The 27,508-nt window shown below is 39.1% G+C and overlaps 1 protein-coding gene across 3 annotated transcripts; it reads left to right on the top strand.

Annotated features, from left to right (window-relative positions):
• The first annotated feature begins 904 nt into the window (after nucleotides 1–904).
• Nucleotides 905–27,394, top strand: LOC104009733 (protein-L-histidine N-pros-methyltransferase CARNMT1). 3 transcript variants are annotated; one of them, XM_087760455.1, is made up of 8 exons: nucleotides 905–1,205; nucleotides 10,685–10,877; nucleotides 11,610–11,773; nucleotides 15,918–16,058; nucleotides 19,959–20,137; nucleotides 23,583–23,696; nucleotides 24,546–24,649; nucleotides 25,037–27,394. In XM_087760455.1, the coding sequence occupies exons 2-8, from the start codon at nucleotides 10,692–10,694 to the stop codon at nucleotides 25,136–25,138; spliced, it is 990 nt and encodes a 329-aa protein (XP_087616581.1). In that variant the 5' UTR covers nucleotides 905–1,205; nucleotides 10,685–10,691; the 3' UTR covers nucleotides 25,139–27,394. The 3 variants fall into 3 exon arrangements, 2 of the variants coding, with proteins under 2 accessions (XP_087616581.1, XP_087616579.1); XR_015705389.1 differs by lacking the exon at nucleotides 905–1,205 and adding an exon at nucleotides 9,261–9,602 and having other exon boundaries at nucleotides 23,583–23,692; XM_087760453.1 differs by lacking the exon at nucleotides 905–1,205 and adding an exon at nucleotides 9,261–9,602.
• The last annotated feature ends 114 nt before the right edge of the window (nucleotides 27,395–27,508 follow it).

Here is a 27,508-nt window from a genome sequence, read left to right on the forward strand (position 1 = left end):
GGGTGGGCAAGAGGTTGGGAGGGGACACAGCCAGGACAGCTGACCTGAATTGACCAAAGAGATATTGCATACCATGGAACATCACTCAGTGATAAAACTAGGGTGTGAGTGTGAGTTTTTTCCATAGTAACTGTTGCTTGGAGACTGGCTGGGCATTGATCTGCTGGTGGGAGGTGGTGAGTGATTGCCCTTACATCACTTGTTTCTTTTCCTTCACTTATTAAATAATCTTTATCTCAACCCATGAGTTTTTTCTCATTTTTGCCCTTCTGATTCTCTTCCCCATCCCACAGAGGACCGCCCCTGCACACAGACAGACAGGCACGCACGCACGCACGCACGCACACACACACACACAAAAAGCAAAGGAAATTACATTGCCCTGCCACCCCCTTCCCCAGTAGGCAAACTGATACCCTGCATGTCTTCAAACAAAGACCACCTCAAAAGGAGAAGAAAGAAAACAAGAAAACCCTCCAACTACACCCTTCTGCTACCTCCCTTTTTAATTACTGAGCATGACCTTATAGAGTATGGAATACCCCATTGGTCAGTTGTGTCGCTTCACAACCTCTTAACCGTATAAAGTAGTGCCACCTGACACTGTTTCAGCTACAAAAGTAAGTTAACTCCATTCCAGCCAGACACCATACAGCCACCAACACTGGCATCTATGAAGTGATGCCAAGGCGGAAAAGGGGGGCTTGCTTCCCCCCCCGGGGTCTTCCCCCAGCTCTGATAGCCCAAACGTGATTCCCAAACAGCCCACGTGTCAGGATGCATCAGTTTGCTCCGCACAGCACAGCGCAGCTAGTGAGGTGGCCGGAAGACAGTGGGTGGGGCCACCGGGCCCCTCCCTTACCTAGTTTGGCTGGTTTATGTGGAAGCTTAGACGTGGCTGGGGCTAGGCCGAGCGCGGATGTGGAGTGGTGGCTCCGCGGGATGGGATGGACAGAAAACAGCAACAGATTTCAGTAAGCTCCTAGGAACGATGTGAGCAGCATCTCCCAGCAGCGGCTATATATGCTCTCTGAGCCTGGAGAGGACTGAAACAGAGTGCAGTAATCGTGCTGCACACCTTTTTACTCGTTGTCGCGGGAAAGGAGAAGGGAATACAATGTGGCCTGATGAAGCGGCTAATAAAGACGTGTGGATGGGATGGGGCAGCGCTGAGTGGGATGGCCTACCCTGCACGGCACGGGCAGGTGAGGTTCGTGTTGTGTGATAGGTTTGCACAGGAGTTGTGTGGGAGTGAGATCTGAGGTGTGGGAGAGTACTTGGGAGGATGGTGGGCAGAGCCCCAGCGGCACACAGCAGGGGGCATTACCTGCTCTGTCCTATCAGGTCTTTGGTCTTAAGGAGACTTTATCTCCATAAGTGTGACCTGGGAGGGCAGAGTAGGTAAAAAAAAACCTGTGTTTGTATATGGTTAAATAGTTATTAATTGATGTGTGCTCTTGGTAAGTAATCTTTGGCAAATGTTAAACTGTGGTTGTCAAATTCTAGACAAGAGAAGGAGCTCCATTGTTGCCCATCTTTCTGCTATACCATACCTTTGCAGGCATGGGTGATTAGGTGGTAAACTGGAAGGCATTGGTTCAGTTGAAAACTAACGTTCTTCTGCTCCCTCCCCCTTTGCAGAGCTGTTTTTCAGCTGGAGTAGTTTTCCAGTGTAGTTAACCATGGGCTCTGCAAACACCTGCACCAGAAGAAAATTTGGGGAAAGAACTGGGGAAAGATGGGATTGTGTCTTTTGGTAGCAGTGACAGCTGAAGGTGTTCAGCCAGCCAGAGCCTCAGGGTTGGTTTCTTGGCAGTAACAGGGATGTGAGTGGAGAAATGCAGCCTTTTCCAGAGTTCCAGTCTTTCATTGCTTCTGGAGCAGATCAAGTGCTACCTAGTTCTGTTCAGTGCTAAATCAGCCAGGATGGCTTAAATTGCCTTTTACATCAAGTTTTAATTATTTCAAATTTTTCTGGGTTGGAGCAGATGAGGAGGACTTGTGTGCTCTGTGCTGTTAACTCTCAGAACAAGGGAGTGGTGAATTCTTAAACTGCTGAGACAAGATTCATAAGAGTCTGGATATACTCTTTGTTATAAACTTTATGCCACTTTAAGATTTCTTTTTTCCCCAGCATGTGCAACTGGGTTCTTTTGTAAGTGTTTGCTTGGTTTGGTTTGTTGGGTTTTTTTAACACCACAGCATCTTATTTTCTTATCTAGTGTTTGACTTGCCATTAATGTTTGAGGTAGTGTGGTGGGTTGACTTTGGCTGGCTGCCAGGTGTCCACTAAGCCACTCTCTCATTCCCCCTCCTCAACAGGATGGGGAGAAAATATGATGGAAAAGCTTATGGGTCAAGATAATCATAGAATCTTAGAATACCAGGTTGGAAGGGACCTCAAGGATCATCTCGTCCAACCTTTCTAGGAAAGAGCACAGTCTAGACGAGATGGCCCAGCACCATGTCCAGCTGAGTCTTAAACGTGTCCAGCGTAGCGGAGTCAACCACTTCCCTGGGGAGATTATTCCAATGATTGACTGTTCTCATTGTGAAAAATTTACCTCTCGTGTCCAATCGGAATCTCCCTGGGAGTAACTTGTACCCGTTACCCCTTGTCCTCACCATGTGACTCCTTGTAAAAAGGGAGTCTCCATCTTCTTTGTAGCTCCCCTTTAAGTACTGGTACATGGTGATGAGATCACCTCTAAGCCTCCTTTTTTTTCAAGGCTGAACAAGCCCAGCTCTCTCAGCCTATCCTCATATGGCAGGCTTCCCAGACCCTTGATCATCTTGGTGGCCCTTCTCTGGACCCCCTCCAGCCTGTCCACATCTTTTTTTTATGATGGGGACCAGAACTGTACACAGTATTCCAGGTGTGGCCTGACAAGCACCGAGTAGAGAGGGATAATGACTTCTTTATCTCTGCTGGTGATGCCCTTGTTGATGCAACCCAGCATCCTATTGGCCTTCTTGGCCGCAGCAGCACACTGTTCACTCATACTGAGCTTAATAAGGACAGGAAGGTCATTCACCAATTACCGTCAAGGGCAAAACAGACTCGACTTGGGGAAGATTAATTTAATTTATTGCCAATTAACTGTAACAGAGTAGGATAGTGAGAAACAAAAAGCAAAATTAAAAACACCTTCCCCCCACCCCTCCCTTCTTCCCAGGTTCAGCTTTACTCCTGACTCTTCTACCTCCTCCTACTGAGCAGCGCAGGGGAATGGGGGTTGCAGTCAGTTCATAGCGCTTTGTCTCTGCCGCTCTTTCCTCCTCATGTTTTTCTCCTGCTCCAGCATGGGGTCCCTCCCACAGGAGACAGTCCTTCACAACTTTCTCCAACAGCGGGTCCTTCCCACAGGCTGCAGTTATTCAAGAACTTCTCCATCATGGATCCTTTCCACAGGGTGCAGTCCTTCAGGAACAGACTGTTCCAGCGTGGGTCCCCCATGGGGTCACAGATCCTGCCAGAAAACCTGCTCCTGAGTGGGCTCCTCTCCACAGGGCCACAGGTCCTGCCAGGAGCCTGCTACAGTGTGGGCTCTCCACGGGCTGCAGCTTCCTTCAGGGCACATCAACCTGCTGCGGGGTAGGGTCTTCCATGGGCTGCAGGGGGACAATGTGTATCACCATGGTCTTCACCATGGGCTGCATCTCTGCTCCAGTGCCTGGAGCACCTCCTCCCCCTCCTTCTTCACTGACCTTGGTGTATGCAGAGTTGTTCCTCTCGCGTATTCTCACTCCTCTCTCCCAGCTGCTGTTGCACAGCGTTTTTTTACCCTTTCATAAATACGTTATCACAGAGGTGCTACCAACATCACTGATTAGCTCAGCTTTGGCTAGCGGTGGGTCCGTCTTGGAGCTGGCTGAAACTGTCTCTGTCCAACATGCGGGCAGCTCCTGGTGTCTTCTCACAGAAGCTGCTCCTGCAGCCCCCCTCCACTAGCAAAACCTTGCCACATAAACCCAATACAGGTAGTGATTGTGCTTTTCTTCCAGGAACTTCTGTGGTAATTGATATCGGTAGAACTGAGCCTCTCAAAATCCTCCCCAAATTGTTAAAATACTGTTTGCAGTATAAAGCATTGAAATCCATGATGTAGTATTTGTGTTGTGTTGGGTTTTTTTGTTAGCATTAGAACAAACACCAGAGGTTCTGATAATAGTTTTGCAAAAAAAAAAAAAAAAAGACAGAGAACACAAAAAAATGTTATCCATGACTGGTATTTATTAATGCAATACCTGCTTTCCTTGTTGCTGAATTAAGAGTTTTTACTGTCTCACTGTTTTTGACAGTGGAAAGAAACAAGAGTACTCAGTGAGCCAAGTAGGAAAGATGCCCTCCTAGACTCCTGACAAATGGGGATGAAGAAAAGGCAGAGGCATTCAATGGCTTTTTTGCCTCAGTCTTTAATAATACTAATAGACCTTGGGCTGCCTGGTCTTCTGAGATGGAGGACCACGACTGCAGGAACAGTGATTTTCCATTTGTGGACACTGAAACTGTAATACCCACCTAGCGGATGGAGGGAAGGCGGTGGATGTAGTTTTTCTGGATTTTAGTAAGGCTTTTGATACTGTCCCTCACAGCATCCTTCTGGGCAAGTTGTCCAATTGTGAGATGAGAAGGTACACAGTGTGCTGGGTGAAGAACTGGCTGAAGGGCAGGGCTCAAAGGCTTGTAGTGAATGGGGCTACATCTGGCTGGCAACCGGTCACCAGCAGTGTTCCTCATGGCTCAAGGCTAGGGCTGGTTCTGATCAATATTTTTATCAATGATTTGGATGCAGGAGTTGAATGCACCCTTAGCAAGTTTGCTGATGATACTAAACTGGGAGGTGCTGTTGACTCTCTCGAGTGACAAGAGGGCTTGCAGAGAGATCTAGATAGATTGGAGCATTGGGCAATCATCAATGGCATGAAATTTAACAAGAACAAATGCCAGATTCTGCACCTGGGATGGAGTAATGCCGGACACAAGTATAGATTGGGAGAGGAGTGGCTGGAGAGCAGCCCTGCAGAAAGGGATCTGGGGGTGCTGGTTGACAGTAGGCTCAACATGAGTCAGCAGTGTGCCCTGGCAGCCAAGAGGGCAAACCGCATCCTGGGATGCATCAAACACAGCATAACCAGCCGGTCAAAAGTGGTGATTATCCCACTGTATTTAGCAATGGTGAGGCCCCACAATTTAAGAAGGATGTTAAGGTCCTTGAATGTGCCCAGAGGAGGGCAACAAAGCTGGTGAAAGGGCTGGAAGGCATGTCCTATGAGGAGCAGCTGAGGACTCTGGGGTTGTCTATTTTGGAGAGAAGGAGGCTGAGGGGTGACCTCATTGCTCTCTACAGCTGCCTGAGGAGGGAAGTGGAGAGGGAGGTGCTGATCTCTTCTCCCTGGTATCCAGTGACAGGACGCGTGGGAATGGTTCAAATCTGCGTCAGGGGAGGTTCAGACTTGATATTAGGAATCATTTCTTTACCGAGAGGGTGGTCAAACACTGGATCAGGCTTCCTAGAGAGGTGGCTGATGCCCCATGCCTGTCAGTGTTTAAGAGGCGTTTGGACAATGCCCTTAATAACATACTTTAACTTTTGGTCAGCCCTGAAGTGGTCAGGCAGTTGGACTAGATGATCATTGTAGGTCCCTTCCAACTGAACTATCCTATCCTAAAACAAACTATGAAAGTATGGGTTATTGGCCTTGGAGGGTAAGTATTGGGAAGTTAAATTTCCTCTACAGCTGAAGACTGGTCTTACTTTCAGAATGAAATGTGATATTGTTTCCATTTATGAATGAATATATTTTTGAAATGCAACAGAATATTGTCTTTTTTTTATCGCATACAACTGTTAAGAAATTGTCCCTGTTTCTGTCATAGATCTTGGGTACAATCTCTTCCTAATCTCTTTCTTCCCACTGTTGGATATACAGTCTGAAAGCTGTTAGAATCTGCCAGCAAATTTCTAAATGTATAGAATATTTAATGCAAATAAACTTTTTTGATTTTTTTTGGGATTGTGTTTGTGGTTTACCTGAATTATATGTGTATATATGTGTGTGTGTGCATGTATGTATATATGTATAAAAGATATTTTTTTTCTTGATGCAGTTTTTACTGTTTTCTAACTCAGTGTAACAAATGGGGGGAAAAAACATGAGGGGCCTTAGACTAGAGCTGTGTAAAGCTGTGATTAAGACAAAGTACTTTCAAATGCTACTTTGTAGTATTATTTTGCAATTAAAAATACCACAAGTTTAATTTGCTCTAATGTGCTAATGAACTATCTGGCTTTAAGCTGTGGGTTTTTTTGTGTGTGTTTGGGGTTTTTTTTGTTTCTATTTCCCTTTGGAAAGTGTGCAACTGTGAGAGACTGGCTAATAGAGACTGGAGAAGAGAGGGAACTTTTTGTTGTTGCTTTTCCCATTCCTGCACAGAGCTTGTAGACTTATGGTCTCCTTTTGATAAGGTTTTGAAGTATTTTTTACATGGAGAAATTAATGAGTAAAATATCAAGTGATCTATTGTTTCCAGCAGAACATAAGTGAACTTTTTATGAATTGAAGGGGATGGGAAGTGAAGGGTTAAGACTTAATGGGCACCTTTGAGGAGGAAGAGAATGAATTTCAGTATTGGCAGTCCCTGAGTGGCTTTATTCAGTAAGTTTAGCAGTGACTTGGGGGAAGGAATGAACAATGAAATCACCCAAGTTTGTAGATGATAATACTGATCATTCTCAAGTAGTCTGATATTAGGCCAGTGGCAAGGAACTTGCTTTCTCAGTTTTGTGAGATCCTTCCATGGGTAAAATGGGTAGATGAGCTTCAGTATAGACTTATACATTTATGGAAAAATAATGTAAATCATTTATCTAAACGTACATGGTACTGAACTTGTAACTTGTAGTTACAGCTCAGGGAAGATATCTTTGATGGTTCTTTGAAACCATCAGCACAGTGTGGAGCAGCAATCAAAATGTTAGGTAGGCATCTTATGAAAGGTTATTGAGGAAAAGACAGGTGGTGCTGCTTTGTTGCTATGTAAAACTGGTGGACCCATGCTTTCAGTATTGTGCAGTTCTGGTTTCTGCATCTGGAGGGAGGACATAGCGGAGTTGAGAGAACAACAACTGTGATCAAGGCAATGGAGCAACTGCTTTGTGAGGAGAGACTAAAAAGGCTGGGACTCTTCAATTTGGAGAGGAAAAGAGTGATGGGAAATGGTCAAGGTTCACAAAATCTTTAAAGTGGTGAGTCAAGTGGATGCAGAACTAGTATTCACCAAATCCTACAATACTAGTTCTAGGGGACAATTTAATAACTTAAAACAGATCGACCAATTAAATGAAAATGCTATTTCACACAGCAGATGATAGTGAGCTTCTGGGATTTATTGTCACAGGAGGCAGACAGTACCAGCAGGTTCAAAAGGGATAGGTGAAAAATCATGTACAATGGATCCATAAAGAGCAGTAAAAGAAACAGGCAGGGATGTGCCTGGGATGGACTGCAGAAAGTGGCCAGGCTTGTGTGTGGTGCTAAAACTGCATGTCCTCTTGCCAGTTGCTACAGTGACTCACCTTAGCAGGAAAAGGCAATGAACTCCCCTGAGTCTCTTTGGGAGATAAACTATCGTAGGTGCTGTTATAAAAGTTTACAGATTTCCCCTGCAACATTTGCCTCTCTTCAAGACTTATGCTGTATGTTGGTAGAATGCTTTGAAGATGACACAGTCCCTGACAGAAAAAAAAATCTAGTTTGCCTCGGCAGCTGGCTCTTGCTTATTGACTGCCATATCTTTTGTGCTAGCTGTAAAGCAGTTGGGGAGAGCTGCAGGACAGGAGCCAGTGGTTCTTTTGTGAAGAAAAGATGTTTTCTGGAAGTAGCGTCACCTTCTGCTGACTGCAACTTTAGGCTGTTGTAGCTGAAGGAAATCTTTGCTGAGTGTCTTGCACATGCATAGAAACATGGTGGTGATAGGAGTGTCACCATTATAGTGTAGAATGTTAATGGACTAAGTAGAATGGCTTATATACAGAGAGCAGAGAAGTGCAAGGATGGGACTAGTTTGACAACTAAGAAGGTGACTTCATCATTATGATGCCAAAATAAGGGAAAGATGATGATGATGATGTAGTAGGAACAAACATTTCACAAAACTATTACTCCCTAACTTTCAAAGGTAAGTCTAGAAACTAAACTTCTTAACTCTAAACATTGTACATAATTGAGACAGATGTTGATTTTTGTCACATACTGTTTCCTATCTTAGGAAAAAATGAAAAAGGCACTTAATGTGACTTTGGGAACAGTTAGCCTTTTATCTACTCCACTGGGAATAATGTCTTTGTGCTTTCTCTCCTTTGCAGCCACATGGGAGTAAAGTGTGTGTGTTTACATTTAAAAGGCTGATGCTCCTATTTCCATAGATAGAAGGTTGGTGTGCTCAGTAAACTTCTTTGTTCTCCCATTCTCCAGTTATATCACTTGATTTAATAAAAGACTACCACTTCCTGCTAGCCTCTAGACAAAATAATGATGTATGGCAATGCTCTTCAGGTCCTTAAACTGAGGAGGGGTTTGACCCTTAGAAAGGAGTCCCTCTTTGGTAAGAGCTGAGAATTTCAGAGCAGCTAGGTAGGCACATGTTCTCTTAAGGTATGCTGCAAAAGCATTTCAGAGTAATTGTCGCTGTGTGAACAATTCCAAAAAGGTATAATTTTCTACAGATTGGGACTAGCGCTATTCCACAATAAAACTTGTCTCTCTCCTTGTGATAGCTAACATAAGGATATTGAGTAATTTACAAGGGAACTGATCCAAAAAATTGTCCGGGTGGTTGTTTTTTTTTTTTTTGGGGGGGGGGGAGGAGGGGGGAAGTGGGTTTCTTTTGTTGATCTGGTCAAACTGTCCTTACAGAAATTAACCGAGACTAATATTAGCTGCGTAGCATCGTAGCTAGACCAGTCGCAGCATCGATGGCAGACAGATACATGTAAAATGCTGAAAAGATGGGAAAAAAAGCTGAGAGCAACCTGCTACCTCTGCACCTTCCCCCCCCCCCCCCCGAGCCGTGCAGGGTCAGCGCCAGCACCCGTCCCTTTACCTCCAGGCAGTTTACTTCTGCGCCTACACCAGGCATCCCCGCCCCTACCTGTCTTCTCGTGATATTCCTTGCCCGGGGGAGGCTAACGTGCGGGGGGAGGGGGGTGTGTGCTGAGCACGCGCACCGGGCTGACTCCCTCCGCCCCGTGGCGGAAGTGAGTTAGCGTGGTGGTTGTTGTGATGTCGGTTGCATGCGCTGTGTCCCGTAAAGCGTTGCTGTCGCGGCCCAGGAGTGAAAGGGACTCACCGACCAAGGCGATGCGCAGGGGGCCGCGACGAGGCGACGAGGAGGGGGAGCAGCAGCTGCCGCCGCCGTGGCTGGGAGAGTGTGGGGGCGGCGAGCGAGAGGCGGAGGCGATGGCGCTTCAGAGCGACGAATGGCGGCGGCAGACGCAGGAGTCGAAGGTGTTGGCGGCGGCCACGGTAGCCAGGGCAGAGGAGGAGCGGTTGGAGCGGGAGCATTTCCGGAGGATCATCAACGCGTTCCGATACTATGGGTAACCGAAATGTGCTGTCTCACATACACGGCCATGTGGCCCAGCTCTGTGATGCGATGTTGCCCTTATAAGTACTGAAAAACAATAGTAGTTCCTACTGGTAAAGAAATGCACATGGTGTTTTGCGTAGTCGATTGTCGGGGAAATTTTTGAAAGACTTGTAAATTTGCAGAAGAAATAAGGTCGTCTGAAAGCACTGATGGATGCCGTTTTGTTATAACTAGCTATCTAGGCATTTATTAAGTCAGAAAAGTGCTGGATAGCCTTTTAGGAATGAGATAAATGAAAGGAAAAAAAAAAAACCCAAACCCAACCCCTGACTTGCTACCTGAATCTATAGAATGAAGGAGGAAACACAAATAATTCAAATGGTGGAGGAAAAAAACAGACTTGGCTGAAAAAAATCTAGTCCTTCACAGTGTTTTGGGGAAAGGGAGGAGTTATTTTTTGCCTGAATCAGTTACACAATCAATTTCATAGTACTCATAGTTGAGGCTGTTAAAAGAAGGCAATTTAATGCCTTAGTGGGGCCACCAAAACTCCAGCATGGTCTGGCCTTGACCGTTATGATTCACTCAGAAGCAATTGATTTTGAGGATCTTGCTTTCAGCTGCCCTATTTCCACTCCACATTCCAGTTTTTCTGTAGCCAAGTTACTGTGATATTCAGCTGGTTTATCCCATTTAAATTGTATTTGTGAAATAATATGGCTATTTTTATGGGTTTGCGGGTTGATTGTTTACTAAGTTGCATCATTTTGTAGATCCATATATTAAAGGTTGTGATCACCTGTGCTGGAAATGAGAGGCTGGGGATGGAGCTGTAAAACAGTGGTCCTCTTAAACTGTAATGTGTTGTTAAAAGAGTGGTAATGTGGAACTAGAGCTTAAAACAATCATTTTGCCTATAAAATTCTTGAGAACTTGTTCTTTAGTAAGGAATTATGAAGTCTAACCACTTTCTGAGTTGAAAGAATTGGATAGTTGTAATTGGAGTATCTTTGAGTGAATTCTTTGTATTTATAATATGTATTGCTGCTAAATATCTGAAGACTTTAATATTTTTATTTTTTTTCTTCCTAGCACTAATATGCATGAACGGGTGAACAGAACAGAGAGACAGTTTAGATCTCTTCCAGATAACCAACAGAGTCTTCTTCCTCAATTCCTTCCTCACCTTGATAAGATTCGGAAGTGTGTTGATCATAATCAAGAGATACTACAGACCATTGTCAATGACTGCATTCATATGTTTGAAAACAAAGAATATGGAGATGTATGTTAAAACGAACTTTTTCATACTTCAAAACTAAATTCTGTACTCTTTGGGATTTTCTAGCTCTGCCCTGGTTATGTTTTAAAGTTAATTTTTCAGTTGACTATATAGACCATAAATGGTATTCTGTATCTTATTGTAAGTTATTGTATGTTATGGCATCCTAAATTAGTTAAATTTTAGGTAGTCCAAGTATTCTGAATGTTAGCATTTGTAAAATTTAGTGCAATTTTTACACTACTTATCTGACTTTCAATGTGGCATCTAGCAAAAAAAAAAAAAAAATTGCACTCGGACTTAAAAGACTGTCAGTGATGGAAACTGAAGTCTTTTTGTTATCTGCAGGCTAGATACAGTTCTGGGCAGCTCTAGTGTGAGTTTTCCATGCAGCATCAGTAACGTAGAGGGATGTCCCTCTTATGGTCAGCAGTTCAGTCTCATCACTGATCCTTTCCTGAATAACTACTAGTTGTGCTCAGTTATGCCATACTGTATGTTGGTTTTGTGATTTGGACCCTGGTCTTTTGGGGGCTGAACTGAGACCACCAAACAATCCATTTGGGCTGGATTTGAGCCCTGATCCCAGAAGTGAGAGGTAAGTACTTTGTCAATTAAAACTCCCAACAGCCCTAATACCGTGACTTTTTGTCTGTTTCTATTTTACTTTACGTTTTTCAAGATTAAAGATACTTGGTGCATTTTTCATTAATTATTTTTTCCCGCTTTAATTAGGGAAGAGGGAAGATTATACCAGCTTCGACGTTTGACATGGATAAATTAAAATCAACTTTGAAACAATTTGTGAGAGACTGGAGTGAAGAGGGGAAGCCTGAGAGAGATTCCTGCTACCAGCCAATCATTAGTGAAATTGTAAAGAACTTTCCAAAAGAAAGATGGTAAATAGTATTTTCAGACTTACTTTTATGTGGGCATACACTGTTGTACAAAAATAACAAAAGTTTTTATGGAGTAAGAAAAGGCTTGGTTTTAAAAATACAGAAATTACTGTGAATGCTGTGGAATTCATTGTTTAATTGAAAAAGTTTGTTTTTAGTAGAAGGTATTGCAAAAGAACAGAATCATAAAGTTGACATGGAATTAAGCCAACAATAAAAACTTTTTTTTTTCTGTGGCTTGATATAACAGGGTCCATGATACCTTTTCATGTAATAGTCTTCAGGAGGTTGTGGAGTTAACCCAGTGGTGCTCAGTGAGTTAAAGTTTACAGGTTAGCAGACACTCAGAGTGGGGGTTCTGCAGATTAAGGGAAAGGCCCTTATGACAGCAGCAAGTATGAGTATTGCCCTTCTTGGTGGAAGGGGAAAGGAAGGAAGAAGACTCATAACCCTCAGTGTAGTTTCATTGCACTTAATACAAATGCTTAAGTTTAGCCTTGATTTCAGACAGATAATACAATGCAAGTCTTGTAAAAACTCTGTTGCATGTGTGCACGTACCTTTGTAACTGCATTGGCTTATTAAGAAATGCTACCAAAATAGTAATTGTTGTGGGGTTTTGTGCTGGTTTTAGCTGGGATAGAGTTAATTTTCTTCATAGTAGCTAGTATGGGGCTATGTTTTGGATTTGTGATGAAAACAGTGTTGATAATACAGGGATGTTTTAGTTACTGCTGAGCAGTGCTTACACAGAGTCAAGGCCTTTTCTGCTTCTCCCACCGCCCCACCAGCGAGTAGGCTGGGGGTGCACAAGAAGTTGGGAGGGGACACAGCTGGGACAGCTGACCCCAACTGACTGAAGGGCTATTCCATACCATATGACGTCATGTTCAGCAATATAAAGCTGGGGGAAGAAGGAAGTGGGGGACGTTTGGAGTGATGGCATTTGTCTTCCCAAGTAACCGTTCTGCGTGATGGAGCCCTGCTTTCCTGGGGATGGGTGAACATCTGCCTGCCGATGGGAAGTAGTGAATGAATGCCTTGCTTTGCTTTGCTTGTGTGCACAGCTTTTGCTTTACCTATTAAACTGTCTTTATCTCAACCCACGAGTTTCCTCACTTTTCCAATTCTTTCCCCCATCCCACCAGGGGGGAGTGAACAAGCAGCTGTGTGGTGCTTTAGTTGCTGGCTGGGGTTAAACCACGATGGTTTTCTTAAGGTAACTTAAGTAGAAGTATACCGGTAGAATCTAGGAAGAAATTATTGCTGTAAGAATTCTATAGTTAATGTTTTTGCCATTTAGTCAGTCCAGTTATCATAAAGTACATTCCAGTTCAAATTTGATGCTCTTAAAATGGGAAAATTATCCAATACTCTGTGTGTTTTGATATCACTTGTGAGCTTTGTACTGATAAGCATAACAGGTCAGAGCTTAGATTTTATATAGCTGGGAGCTATTCCTTCATTCTCAGTGACTGCTAATAATTCACTTGTACCAATTTGAAAATACCTTCCACTAGCCATCTCTTAATTTTCATGAGTGGGGATTGTTAGTGGTGGCAGAACATGGCGTTGATTTTGATATGGTCAAATGGATGTGTCAGATGGATTGCTTGGTTTCTTTTGCTTTGGTCTAACTTATCTCAAGGTGGATGTATCACTTTAAGATGTTTTATTTGAAGATGAATTTTCTGCAGTATACTGAAAAATAAAACTTCCTTTGTTTGATACAACACGTTCAAGAATCTTCAATTGTAGAAAAAAACTACAGTAAGTTTAGTTTTTACACATTTAGGTAAAACAATGTTTTAAAGAAATCTCCCTAGCTAGGAGATTACCTAGGAAAAGCACTAGAAATATAGCTTCTTTCCTTTCTATGTCTGATAGTTTACATATAAACACTTGGTAACTGCCTCTTGGAAGATGTGATATTCAGCTGGATTTTGACCAAATGTAATCTTCATCTCTAAAACTGGTTTTCAATTTTGACTTCATGGAAATCCTCCTGTATTTTTGCATATCTGATATAAGACTTTGAAAGCCAAACAAGTTGGATAAAAACTGGATAAAGTGCTTAATTTGTAAGATACAGTGTATTTCTTGTGCTTAACAGGTCAAATAGCTGTTCTAAAAGCAAAACTTCAACTTCTGTAACTAAAAAGCACAACTTTAAATAACTGTATTCAAGGAAATAATTATAAAGATTTACAAGAAGTAATTCAAGAATTATTGCTTTTACTCCTACCTCCTTGATCCTTCGTAGGAAGTAGTAGTGCCATTTTATTTTTTTTTTTATACAGGTTGTCTAGGAGAAGATCACATTTCAGATATAGACTTTGTTTATTTCCAACCTTTTGTAATGTCACTAAATTACAATAGTGTATTTTATCCTGGCTAAAGTTGAAGACCACCTTAGCTGTAGAGGGTTGCAAAACAGTAATACTCAAAAACCTGCCTATTTTTACCAGGCTATTTGAAACAAGAAACAGAAGCATCTTAATTTCATTTTGCAAAGGCAGTAAATAATTCGCTCTTTAACAGTTCCTCAATTTTTTAATAGATCTTTAGTGCTTAATAGCACCCTAGATGAGGTAAAAATGAATTAAATATTACAAATTATCTGATGTACCTCTAGTGTAGATCTATAGGAGAGGTCATAGTTCTATTTTGAATATTAAAATTATTACTTTCAGCAGTTCATTTTTTTGGCGTGGTTTTGTTTTGTTGTTTTTTTTTATGTTAACTTTTAAAGCTTTTGGTTATGGAAGAAGTAACTGATCTGAAGTCTTAGAGATGTATGACTGAAGTTGGAAAGTTTTGACTTGTACATTTATCATCAATAAACTTTATCTCAAAACTTCAGATTGGTATGAGGAAACAACCTTCGGTAACAGGTTGTATGATTCTGAAGTCAACAGCTTTGTGGAACTTTACTAAGAATTCTGGTTTTGTTGTCTGTTGTCAGACACAACTAATGTGATACCACTTCTGTCCCTGTTGTGATAGCTCTGAAATACCAGTTGGGTTTTTTTTGTCTTAGTTTAGAACAGTCTCCCTTAAAAGTTTGAGTTTCTGTTGAATGAAACGTTTTGTATTCTAAAAATGTGTATTGCATGTGTATCTATTTAAAAGTTTAATATCTGTAATCATTATGGAGATGTGATAGCACTTATGTAAAACCTCCCCCCCACCTTCCTTGTAGAAGAGAGGCAAATAAAAACTTGTTTCACAGAAGTGCCTTTAAATAATAGTGAAGTGCTATCTTGATTTCTTGCTTTTTTTAAATCAGAAAATTAAAAAAAAAAAAAAAAACCCAAAACAAAATAAAAAAACACCCCAACCAACCAAGCCAAAACCAACTGAAAGTATAACTTTAAAGGAATAAAAATTAGGAATTAAAAAAAACTTTTTTTTATTTGGGAGGCTTCACCAGTTACGTGATTAATCTACAGACCAAAAGGCACTGTTAAAATCACTTTGTTAGTTTATGTAGCCTTTAGAAAAGGATAATATTTTCTCTCTTCTGTTCGGTAATGATCTTCAGAAATAATGCTAACTTTCAGAAGTTACTTAACTCTCTTGCTCATCTTCATGTTTATACAGCATGCTAACCCTTTTGATCACTTTTTGTCATCCTGGATTTTTAAGGGATCAAAAGGCTTTGCATTTTGCTTTCTCTCATGGTGGGGGTATGTTTGGGTTTTGGTTTTTTTAAAGTGATGTAAGAAACAACTGCATTTCTGATTACTAGAATACTAGTTATCAGTGGACATCATAGAAGAATAAATGGTGATATGTGATCATGTTAATTCTTGCTGCAAATCACTTGAGTATTTTAACTTGGTAACTATAAAAGTTTTATTAGAAAAATATTTTACTTAGAGTACAGTGCATAATTAAGAATTACATAGGTGTAAGTGCTTTTATTCTGTGCGAATATTTATAGTCTTTTCTGTGGGTTTTTCTTTATACAATTAAGTGATCTGCTCAGAACCGGCTCAGTTTGTCTTTAAAAAGTAATGTCATACGGGAAGTACATTATAACATCTAAGCATACAGGGAAAAATGTTGGACTGGACCTCAATATGTTTTTGTTAGAGAGTTATATGATAAAGACTTAACTACTATTTTTGTTTTGTTGCAGGGATTTCTCCAAAGTTAATATCCTGGTACCTGGTGCTGGGCTAGGTAGATTGGCATGGGAAATAGCTATGCTCGGTTATGCTTGCCAAGGAAATGAATGGAGCCTCTTTATGCTCTTTTCTTCTAACTTTGTACTCAACAGGTACATAGCTTAAGTTTTACTTGCTGTTTGAAACCTACAGGTACTAGGGAGGCAAAAGTATAAATGAGGAAAAACTTGAATAAATAAAGCTCTTGAGAATAGATTTGTAAGTCCTAACAGACAACCACTTTTTAGAGTGTTTTGATGAAAAAATGAGTGGGGATAATTGGAGCAGGAAGTATTGTATTTGAGCCTAATGGGTAAGTCATTAGGCTTCTAGTAGCAAGCATGGCTTTTAAGTTACGAGACTTGAGATTTCTGGACTCTGCCACAGACTTCCTGCATAATCTTGAATAGGTTTTATGATTTTTATTTCAAATGTATTTCTGTAAAATGCACATCTATCGCAGGTATCAAATATGGCTTAATTAAGATATGCATGATACTTACTGATGGTGATTAGTAATAGAGGAAACCTATTAATGAAAATGTTATATTCCATACTAAAATTTAAGGTACCGTTTCTACATTAAAAGCAACCAACAAAACATGCTGCACCACTTCTTAAGCAAGTTCTGTCACTTGAGTAGTAGTTAAAATAATATGATAGTTCCACAATTAAACTGTGGTACTAAATTTGAATGTAGGGCAATAACATAAATTTCACTGTATAGGTTTAATTTAGAGTAACATTTTTGTATTTGGTGTTCTGTCACTTGTACTGGAAAACTATTGGTCTCATAATGAACTTAGAAGGAAGAAGGTAGTAAAATGTAATTGTTCTTGTAAGAATGAGGATGGGAAGATTATTGGTGGGCAAGTATGAAATGATATATCTTTGAAAACACCTGAAATATTGGCTTATACTTTGTTATCATGGTGTTTTGGAGCTCTGTTTGTGGACTGTTATTCCCTTATGCTAGGCATGGGACCAAAAAGATGATCCCAAATCTGTTATTGCTTACCATTCAAATACAGACCAAGGGGAAGACATTGTTTCTTATGTCTGCTTAAGACAGTAATGGTCACTATAATGGAAATAAATATTTGCTATGGACTTATTTGCTCTTTCCTTACGTTATTCATAAATTATTATAATCTGGTGATGAAATTGCATGTTACAGTTGAGTTGATCTAATGCCTTGCAGCTACTGAAAGGAGGAGGTCATGTTTTTCTTATCCCTAGCTATACAGCCCTACTGGCTCTTACATTCTTTAGAACTTTTGAAATGATTCAGAGCAGTATAAAATTATTTAGTTCTCCTATTTGGCAGCACTGGTTAGCTGTCATGTTGGTTGAAACCAGAATGTTAACTGGTTTTTGTCTTCCTTACGTATGGAGTCGAGTCTTTGGCACATTCTCCTGAAAATTCATGCTTAGCTTACTCTAGTACTCCATAATTCTTAGCATCTAATGTTCATGTGGTGTTTCCTATTAGTATAAAATGTATTTAGCAAAGAGGTATATATGTGTTATATTTGCTAACATTATTTAATTTTAGACAGCGAAATTGAGTGTTGCTCAGCTGCTGTAACCTTCATCTTTCCTGGGCTTGTTATCAATTACAAGTTTTGTTATTAGCATGGAAGATAATAAAGATAACTGCTAACTTGACTTTGAATTTCAGTCAGTTCAGTTGAGGTGCAGTCATTTCTTTCTGTCAGATTTAACCTTGGGATGTCTATTAAGAAGGTTTTAGGGACTTTTGAGATCTATCATTTTAGTCTTAAGTGACTGTTCCCAGTTAGTCTTCTGAAATTGACATGTTTGCCTTCCTGGAACTGGAAGAAACAACAATGAACAATATGAGCTGAAGATACCAGTTAAGGAAGAATATAAGGATTTATCCAGAAAGGGGACCGAGTTGGTGCCTAGGGCTTTCCATGTTGGAAGAAAAATAACAGCTTTGAATGAAATGCTGTTTTAGTTTATTGGTGGGGTTTTCTTGTGATTTAAAAAAAAAAGGAAATAACTTTTTGAAAAATCTTTTTAATTTTACCATTTAAACAGCATGACATGATTCCTATTTCATTTTTATTTTCAGTTGATAGTGGCATGAGTGTTTTGCTATTGTATGCTTATAGACTCAGTAGCCTCAGTCTAACAGCCCTTCAGTAGAAACAGCACTTATGAATGTTTGAGAAAGTTCAGTTGGAGTAATCTAAAATCACTTTGCACCCAAATGAGAGTAGTGGTGGTTTAAAATGCTGTAATTCATACAAGTAGGATTCACACTGACAGTTGGCTAACCTTTACTTTCCTAAAAAAGCATCTTTGTAGATAAATCTTGATAGCTTGAGAAGGTTTCTTAATTGGTCAAAAGTAAGATTTGACCTAATCATCTTTTCTAGAATTACCTTTTCAGACTGAGCACTACCCAATATATGTACTGTACCTATTAGAAAGAAGTGCCTCACACTCTACTACTTTAACTCCCTATCTATATTTTTTCATTGGAAGGATGGTAGCTGTAAAGGACTGCAGTACTTAAGTTTGAGATATAAATTATAAAAGCTGGAAAGGGGAGGTTTTCAGGTTTGAATATGGAGAGGGTTTGGCTTTTTATATTAAATAGGGAATTGTTGCTGGAACTGTTGAAGTTTACATGTATATATTTTATGCTCAAAAATGAGAAGAAAAGTACTGGAAGGTGTGTGTTCCCTTATAGCTCAGAAAAGATTTCCTTTGTTATCTACTCTGGTCTCTTAGTTTCTTTGCCTTGCTTTTCTGAAAATTTCATTGTTTTACAGAAATGTTCTGAGGATAATACAAATTGACTGTGAGCACACTAAGAATGCTGAAATAGTTAACAAAAAAAAAAGTTAATCTATCAAATGTTAAGTCAGCCAAAATAGACGTCTTGCTTGAAGGAAACAAGGCCTATATTGTCAGGGTTATTTCCCTGCTTGTTTTCTTTGACTGATTGCATATATCTGATTGATATTTATATATCCATTATATATGGAGACAGTTGATGAACTCTGTAAACTGTTATTCAAATACGGTTAATTTTTGTTTTTACTGTGAAAACTAAATACTATATGGAGATAGTAAAAAATTTTTATTTCAGAAACTCTACCTCAGATGCTTTCTATCCATGAGCCAAGAGTGTGTTTTCTATAACCTGGTAGACTGCTTAAATTTTTAAAAGTGCTTGTTGACAACATCTGTCTCATAAAATGCATATCCTCTGTTATCTCCGAATATCTAGTTATGTATGTGTAATGTAGCTTTAGTAAGTGGGCTTGACTGCAAAATTTGGTGGTGATGCATGGGAGAGAAAATTGGTTTTGGTTTGTTTTGGTTTTTTTTTTAATTATGAATTGTTTACAGGACTGGGAAAAGCTTTTTATACTTCAATCCTATTTTCATCACTTCTTAGAGTAAGTGTTCACTTAGTTGATCATGTCAATCCACAAATAAATAAAAATGTTTGCTTAGCATAATTGCAGTACTCCAGATGTTATTAACTTAAAATGACATCTAGTGAAAAGCTACTGTGCTTTGTGAAAAGGTGAAATTTATTAATCTTTTGAAATTTAAATGTGTCGTTTCACTTTGCATCTGAAAAATGCTTTTGTTTTGCTGTGCTTGAAAACCCCTGTGATTATGGTTCAGGAAAGGCAGAAGAGTCTAGAATGAGAACAAATATTCCCAAGGAAATTTAAGACAAGCATGGGACTATTGTTTCTTTTTTTAATAAAACAAACAAACAAAGACAACCCCAAAAGGCTTAGCTTTTCTGGATATACTGAATCACAAATTTCATCCATCCCACAGAAAGAATCGGGTTTGGTAAGTCCCTTAGAAAAGTTCTAGATTTAGCATTAACTTTATCAATAAAACAATGGATGTTGGTGAAAGTCTTTTTATGTATTATTTTATATTCAAGATGCATTTCTAGATAATACATAAACAATTACTTGAAACTGAATTGTTCTGACTTCCATGTTTTGCAGATGCTCTGAAATTAACTCATGTAAGCTTTATCCCTGGATTCATCAATTTAGCAATAACAGAAGATCTGCTGATCAGATACGACCAATTTATTTCCCTGATGTTGACCCTCACAGTCTTCCTTCTGGTTCGAACTTCTCTATGACAGCAGGGGATTTCCAAGAAATTTACTCTGAGTGTAGTGAGTAAATGCAAATATTTAGTCTTTCCATGTCACTATCTTTAGTGTATTTGTTATGAGACAATAAGAAATGATTACAAATAGAGTGGAACTGTATCTGTAATCATTAAGCAAAAAAGTACCAACTATAGCAAAATATTCTTATTCCAAGTCAGCTTTTTTTTTTTTTTTAAATAACTAAAAAGAAAAGCCCCAACATACAGATAATATATTTGCTGTAGCTAGCTACTTGCCTAACAGATCTTTGTTGCAGTAGCCTCTTTCAGAATATAGACAATATGGTAAAGTTAGGGAAAGGTTTACTTGATTTTTAAAAAAAGTGATGTTAAGGAAGTCAACATGCTTTCTTCTTTTAATGCTTTCTTCGCCTCGGTCTTCAACACCGATGATGGGCTCTGGGACCCCAGAGCCCTGGGCTAGAGAACCATGACTGCGAGAATGACAAACTCCCAACCAACCCCAAACTTGTGTGGGATTTGCTGCTCCAGCTGGATCCCTATAAGTCAATGGGGCCCAATGGGATTCATCCCAGGGTACCGAAAGAGCTGGCTGATGTCATAGCGAGACCTCTCTCAATGATTTTTCAATGCTCTTGGGAATCTGGGGAGGTCCCAGTTGACTGGAAGCTGGAAAACGTTGTCCCAGTCTTCAAGAAGGGCAACAGGGATGATCCTGGTAACTACAGGCCTGTCAGTCTCACCTCTGTGCCTGGCAAAATTATGGAGAAGATTATTCTGGGAGTTACTGGAAAACACCTGAAAGACAACGCAGTCATTGGCCCCAGCCAGCACAGGTTCATGAGGGGAAAGTCCTGCTTGACTAACTTGATTTCCTTCTATGACAAGGTTACCCACCTAGTTGACCAAGGGAAGCCAGTTGATGTAATCTTTTTGGACTTCAGTAAAGCCTTTGATACTGTCTCTCACAGTATCCTCCTGGACAAAATGTCCAGCATACAGCTGGATAAACACAGAATGCAATGGGTGAGCAATTGGCTGACAGGTCGGGCTCAAAGGGTTATAGTGAATGGGGTTACATCAGGCTGGTGACCAGTCACTAGCAGGGTTCTACAGGGATCCATCTTAGGGCCAGTGCTCTTTAATATCTTCATAAATGACTTGGATGCAGGACTGGATGGTTTGTTATCAAAGTTTGCCGATGATGCAAAACTGGGAGGAGTTGTTGACACTCTCGAGGGCAGAGAGGCCCTGCAGAGAGATCTGGGCAAATTAGAGAGCTGGGCAATCACCAACCGTATGAAGTTTAACAAGGGCAAGTGCCGGATTTTGCACCTGGGACATGGCAACCCTGGATGTACATACAGACTGGGGAACAAGAGGCTGGAGAGCAGCCCCGCGGAGAGGGATCTGGGGCTTCTGGTCGACGGCAAGTTGAACATGAGCCAGCAGTGTGCCCTGGCAGCCAGGAGGGCCAACAGTGCCCTGGGGTGGATCAAGCACTGTATTGCTAGCCGGTCGAGGGAGGTGATTGTCCCGCTCTACTCTGCACTAGTGTGGCCTCCTCTTGAGTACTGTGTGCAGTTTTGGGCGCCACAGTACAAAAAGGATACGAAGCTACTAGAGAGTGTCCAGAGGAGAGCCACGAAGATGGTGAAGGGTTTAGAGGGGAAGCCGTACGAGGAGCGGCTGAAGTCACTTGGTCTGTTCAGCCTGGAGAAGAGGAGACTGATGGGAGACCTCATTGCAGTCTAGAGCTTCCTCACAAGGGAAGGAGGAGGGGCAGGCACTGATCTCTTCTCCCTGATGACCAATGATAGGACCGGAGGGAACAGCAGGAAGATATGTCAGGGGAGGTTTAGGTTGGACATTAGGAAAAGGTTCTTCACCCAGAGGGTGGTGGAGCACTGGAACAAGCTCCCCCGGGAGGTAGTCATGGCGCCAAGCCTGGCAACATTCAAGAAGCATTTGGACAATGCCCTCAGACATATGGTGTGAATTTTGGGGTTGTCCTATGCAGGGACAGGAGTTGGACTCGATGATCCTTGTGGGTCCCTTCCAACTCAGGATATTCTATGATTCTATGAACAATGTAATTAATGCATTCTTTTTTAGTGGAAAAAAGAAAGTGTTTTTTATTAATTTTCTGTTGTAAAAGCAAAGCAAACTTTTTCAGTAGTAGTTAAGCATGTATTTGTTTAATTTATAATTATCAACTGTCAGTAGCAAGTATTTCAGGGGCACATTATGGGGACGATAATTATTAAAAATTGAGACTTCCCATCAGTACAAATACCCTTACTTTTCCTGGTGATATCAGATTAATCATGCTGTCTTCATTGCAGCTATAAAGTAATCTTTGTATGACTAACCTGATGTTGAATTAATCTGCAGAAGATGACCTTGTTTAACACATACCGATTAAATGCTTATTCTTTGATCAAAGAATAGCACTTATCCAGGGTTTTTTTCTTTCATATGTAGTCTAATATTTAATACTTCAGGTCCTAGTAGAGCAAATAATAAGAAACGTGAAGTATGCCTATTTAGAGGTCACTAATTTTTTTTTTCCTCACATAGTATTGGATTATCACCAAGGACTTCTGTTTTCCAGTACCACATCTCTGTCCTTCCTTGTTGGACCCATATTTCATCCTGATGAAAAATAACTAGCTTTTGTTTTGCCCCTTTTTTGTGCAGCTAGGCTTCCAGATATTTTCTTGTAAGATACCTTCTTTATATAATTGTTTAATTTTTTACAGATTCGGTCTTGTTAGGATATCTGATGCTGGTGATGTATTAATTTTTTTTTCCAAGTTTACAGAACTTAAACTTTTACAATTTCAGAGATGCATGTTTAGACAAAAACAGACTCATGCTTTAAAAGGTAGTTCTTGAAAGATCTTGCTTTTTAAATATGCTAGTAAAAAACAATTGGAGAAACATTCAGATACTGGATAAAATATTTTAAAGTTACATGGGTTGTAAAAGTATACTTTTAGTGTACAGACTTGTATTGTTCTAGGTTTTAACATAACCAGAGAGTCCCAAAGCTGCTGGGTATTTTTGCATTTCAGTTTTTAACGGTTGTGGTAATGAAGTTCATAGAACAGGCGAGTATTAGCACGTTTGGGCTTTCATATATTATAATATATGATGTTACAGTAATTATGTTTTTATAATATATAAGCAATTTATATTTTATATATGATATGCAAATAATTATTTCATAAAATACATATTGATATGTAGCATTAATATTTAAAATTTTTTCAAAATATAGACCCCCACAAACCCAAACTTAACTGTCCATCATTTATTTAAAACAATGTTTTGCATTTAGTTTCTGGTAAACATGAGAAGTTTTCAACTCTTACTGTTAATTGAAGTAAATCCTGAGTGTAAAATAATATCGGTGTTAAATGATACATTTTTATGGGGTAGAAACATTGAAACTAATATCTGTATAATATGTTCTTTTTGTGCAGATACATGGGACTGCATAGCAACTTGCTTCTTTATAGATACAGCACATAACGTTATTGATTATATTGATACGATATGGAAAATACTAAAGCCTGGAGGAATATGGATAAATGTAGGTAAGTGTGACAAGTCTTTTTTTTCCACAAACTCAACTTCTGTTTCCTCACATACTAGGCACCTAGTACCTGAAAAGAGTTGTGGGGATGAAAGTGTTTGTGCTGAAAATCCTGCAGAGCTAGGGCTTTCAAATTATCTTGAGCCTGTTCAGAATATGTTCCGATGTGTTAGTTATAATCATGTTAACACCATGTGATTTTTTTTTAATTTTTTTTTTTTTTAAATAGAGAGGCAAAGCTGCCCAGTGCCAGGTTTCACATTCATGTGTCACACATTTAAGTTTGACAAATGTAGTGTCCTGTATTCTTTTTGCTGGTTTTCTAAGAAAATAGACCTTATTCTGTCTGTTAATACATCCTTCTTATTTTTCTTAATTTGTTGTTTAATTTGTACTATGCTTGTAAGTAGAATAAGGCATAAGAGCTTTGGCTCAAAAGAAGATACTTAAAACTTTTGCCATGGTAAGGGAAGGGCAGACCAAACTTGGGCATTAAACATTTTGTATAGTAGCAATTGGTCAGTCAGTCACTGCACCAGTCCTGGGCAGTCACAGAATGTGAATGGAGCTCTTGAGTAGTCCACAGCATGTCCTGCCTCCTATTCTGTAGAGAGAACAGTGATGCTAGACTGAAATTCATTATAAAAACCATATTTGAGTGATAGGAATATGTTGGGGTTTTTTTGGTTTTGTTTTTTTTTTTTGTTTGGGTTTTTTTTTTGTCTGTATTTGAATATTTTGAGCCTGGATATTAGCATTCTTAACACTTTTTTTTAAAATCAGAAGTACATACTGAAAAAGTTTTGCTTTTTTTTTTAATAGCTATTTCCATTGTGTCTTTGTACTGCAGGTCCTCTTCTTTACCATTTTGAAAACTTGGGAAATGAACTTTCTATAGAATTAAGCTATGAGGATATAAAAAATGTTATACTGCAGTATGGATTCCATATAGAGGTAAGATGATGCTGCAATTCAGAATGAATACTATTGATGTAAACAGAATGAACTTCTTCATACAAACCTTTACCTTAAATGTACTTCAATTTAATGGCTAGACTAATAACTTTTAAGAGTTAAATTTTTATAGTTGTGTTGCAACTTTTTAATTTGGTTGTGGTTGGTGGTTTTTGTTTGTGGTGTGTTTTGTGGGTGTGTTGGGGGTTTTTTTGTGGGTGTTTTTGGTTTGTTTTTTTTTTTTAAAAAAAAAAACAAACAAAAAACCCCCCCATAGATAGACTGTGAAATCTGTTGGTAGAAAGTATATAGCAATTTCTTACAGAGAGAAATTTTTACAGTGCCTGTAGAGAAAGTATTTTGAAGACTTCTGATTTTTACTTTCAGGTGGAGAAAGAATCTGTATCATCAACATACACTGTGAATGAACTCTCCATGATGAAATACTACTATGAATGTGTGTTGTTTGTGGTGAGAAAACCAGAATAGAAGTAGGTTAATCAGAAAGAGATGCTGGCTTGAATGCTAAAATTGAGAACAAAACAGGCTGGGTGATGTCTGGACAAATCAGTGGTGCCTTCTTACACCTAATAGGATTTAGATAGCATCTATTTTCTTAACATCATCCAGACATGTAGTGTGCCATGCATATTTGTAATGTATTATTGAAAATGGAGGGGGAAATGTTCATATACGCTATCTTTATGCTTTGGAATGCATTAAAAAAAAAGGTAACATTTTCATGTGTATAAAATTTAATGTTTCCCTTAACCAGGCTAGTTCTCCATAAATGCTGCCTCATTTTTTCAGAAATTTATAATGATTTTCTTTTTTCTGTTTTCTGATATTAGGGATGTATAGTGGTGTTTAGCGTACTAGCTGTGTCACACTTCAGAGAAGTATTTCTAAATGTACACTTAAATTATGAAGTCTGAAATGGGTTGAGAAGTTGTAAAATGATTCTTGACATATAATAACTATCAACTGTTACAGCATTTTCTGTGGAACTGGAAATAGTGTAAATAGGAACAAAGTAGGCTACTGTATGTATCTTTGAATCTGACTGTACCACTGTTAACCATTTACTCCAAACACAATCTGTAGACAATTTTAAATACTGTGTGAAAGCATAGTATCAAATGAAGAAAAGCAGCATGTCACAGAGGAGCAGTAAATTAACCTCAGTTCAGGAATAACACTAATTCTGATGAATCTTAGTGTTGAAACTGAAATATTGGATGCTTTGCAGACTTAACATATGTTTTGATCTTTTGAGTCACCTACCTATTGCTTGTGCCAAAGCTGTGGAAGCGATAATTTTGTTTAAGAGAACTTTCTGTTTAATTATCTTTGAGTTCTGTTCTTTTTTAAAATTAGTAGCATAGCTGAGTTATCCATGCTGTGAAGAGGTGGTGGGACATAGGAAATGCCTCTTTTGTTGTGTTGGGTGTTTTGTGTGGTTTTTTTTTTGGTTTGGTTTGGTTTGTTTTTTTTTTTAAAGGTGGGTAAATAATGTGTGCTGTAACCAAACCATCTCCTTATCAGAGTCGGCATATGCGGGTCAATTGGTAGATAATTTGTTTGTGACTTGAAGGCAGTTTACCCATGCTACCTTAAGATCTAACTCTCGTTTCCTTATCCTAACCTCTTGCTTCTTTATCCCAATGTTTTTCCTGGCAAATGAGGTTTAGGTGGATATTCAGTCTACAAATCCTGGTCTTATACAAGAGACAGATGCCTGCTCCAAGAAAGACCTATTTAAAGCTGAAACACTACCATTATAACAAATTTTTAAAAAAGCCAAAAAACCCCACCAAAACACAAACAAAACACACACACAAAAAAAAAACCCCACACAACACAAGAAAACAGAAACCTTTGCACACCACAAAATTTTTTTTTTTTTCCTTTAACTTCCTTATTGTACTATTTACTCTTTCTTTTTTCCTATGAACTTGGATACTTTGCCTTTATTATGATGGTTTTGGGTTTTTTGGTTTTGTTGTTTTTTTTTTTTTTTCCTTAGATAAAATGTGATTAGTGTTTAATTTGATTTTTTTCAAGCTCCTTGAAATAAGGCAAGGTTAGGTAAACGTTGATTACGCAATTGCTGAGTAGTTACATATGTAGTTACATCCTTTGTTCTCTTGGTTTTCTTCTTCACTACCCCACACTGTCAAAAGTGCCATTTTTTGCATTGCTTTTGGAAAAAAAATTTTTTTTTACTGACTTAAATCAGGTGTATAGTGATGTGCTTCTATTTTAAATTTAGAAAATACCAATTTTTTCTGATGCTTTCCTTTTGAAGTATAACAGTTACATTAAGAGTTGGAAGCAGAATAATCTTATGAATTACTTGTATGAGTTAGTGTTTTACCTGCAGTCCTATTTATGAGTTCTTAAAAATCATTCTTTGTATTTTTATGGACAGGGATAATTGTGTATTATTCTGTGTGACTGCATTCTTTTCTTCAATTGTACACATGGGGGAAAAAACTGCATAACTTGTTTAGCAGCTGAAGCCAAAATAATTTAGGTCACTTAAACTGTATGTGGTATTGTAATTGTGCAAAATAAAATGCTGCATAATCTGCAGAGTAATACTTCTTTATATAGAGTAAGTTTGGCAAATGTGAAGTATCTTGTATTTTTATTTACATGTAGTACACTATCAAATCAGTTATGATAATGTGTACAATAGGTTTGATTTTTTTCTTGGATATTAAAGTTTGCAGTATGACTTGATGACTCATCTTTAATTTTTATCATTTACTCAATGGTAAGATTTGATTTTTGTCTTTTTTTTTTTTTTATTCTTGGTATGTAATCAACTATTGCATTAAAAGTCAACTATTGCAT

Source organism: Nipponia nippon, unplaced genomic scaffold (assembly GCF_047370975.1).
Source record: "Nipponia nippon isolate SJK-2023a ecotype South Korea unplaced genomic scaffold, ASM4737097v1 scaffold_22, whole genome shotgun sequence".
NCBI lineage: Eukaryota > Metazoa > Chordata > Aves > Pelecaniformes > Threskiornithidae > Nipponia > Nipponia nippon.

Coding starts and splice junctions, on each gene's coding strand:
- LOC104009733 (XM_087760453.1), top strand. CDS start 9,286: ATGTCGGTTGCATGCGCTGTGTCCCGTAAAGCGTTGCTGTCGCGGCCC. Junction 11,774..15,917: donor AACTTTCCAAAAGAAAGATG/GTAAATAGTATT, acceptor GTTTTGTTGCAG/GGATTTCTCCAAAGTTAATA. Junction 23,697..24,545: donor AGGAATATGGATAAATGTAG/GTAAGTGTGACA, acceptor TTTGTACTGCAG/GTCCTCTTCTTTACCATTTT.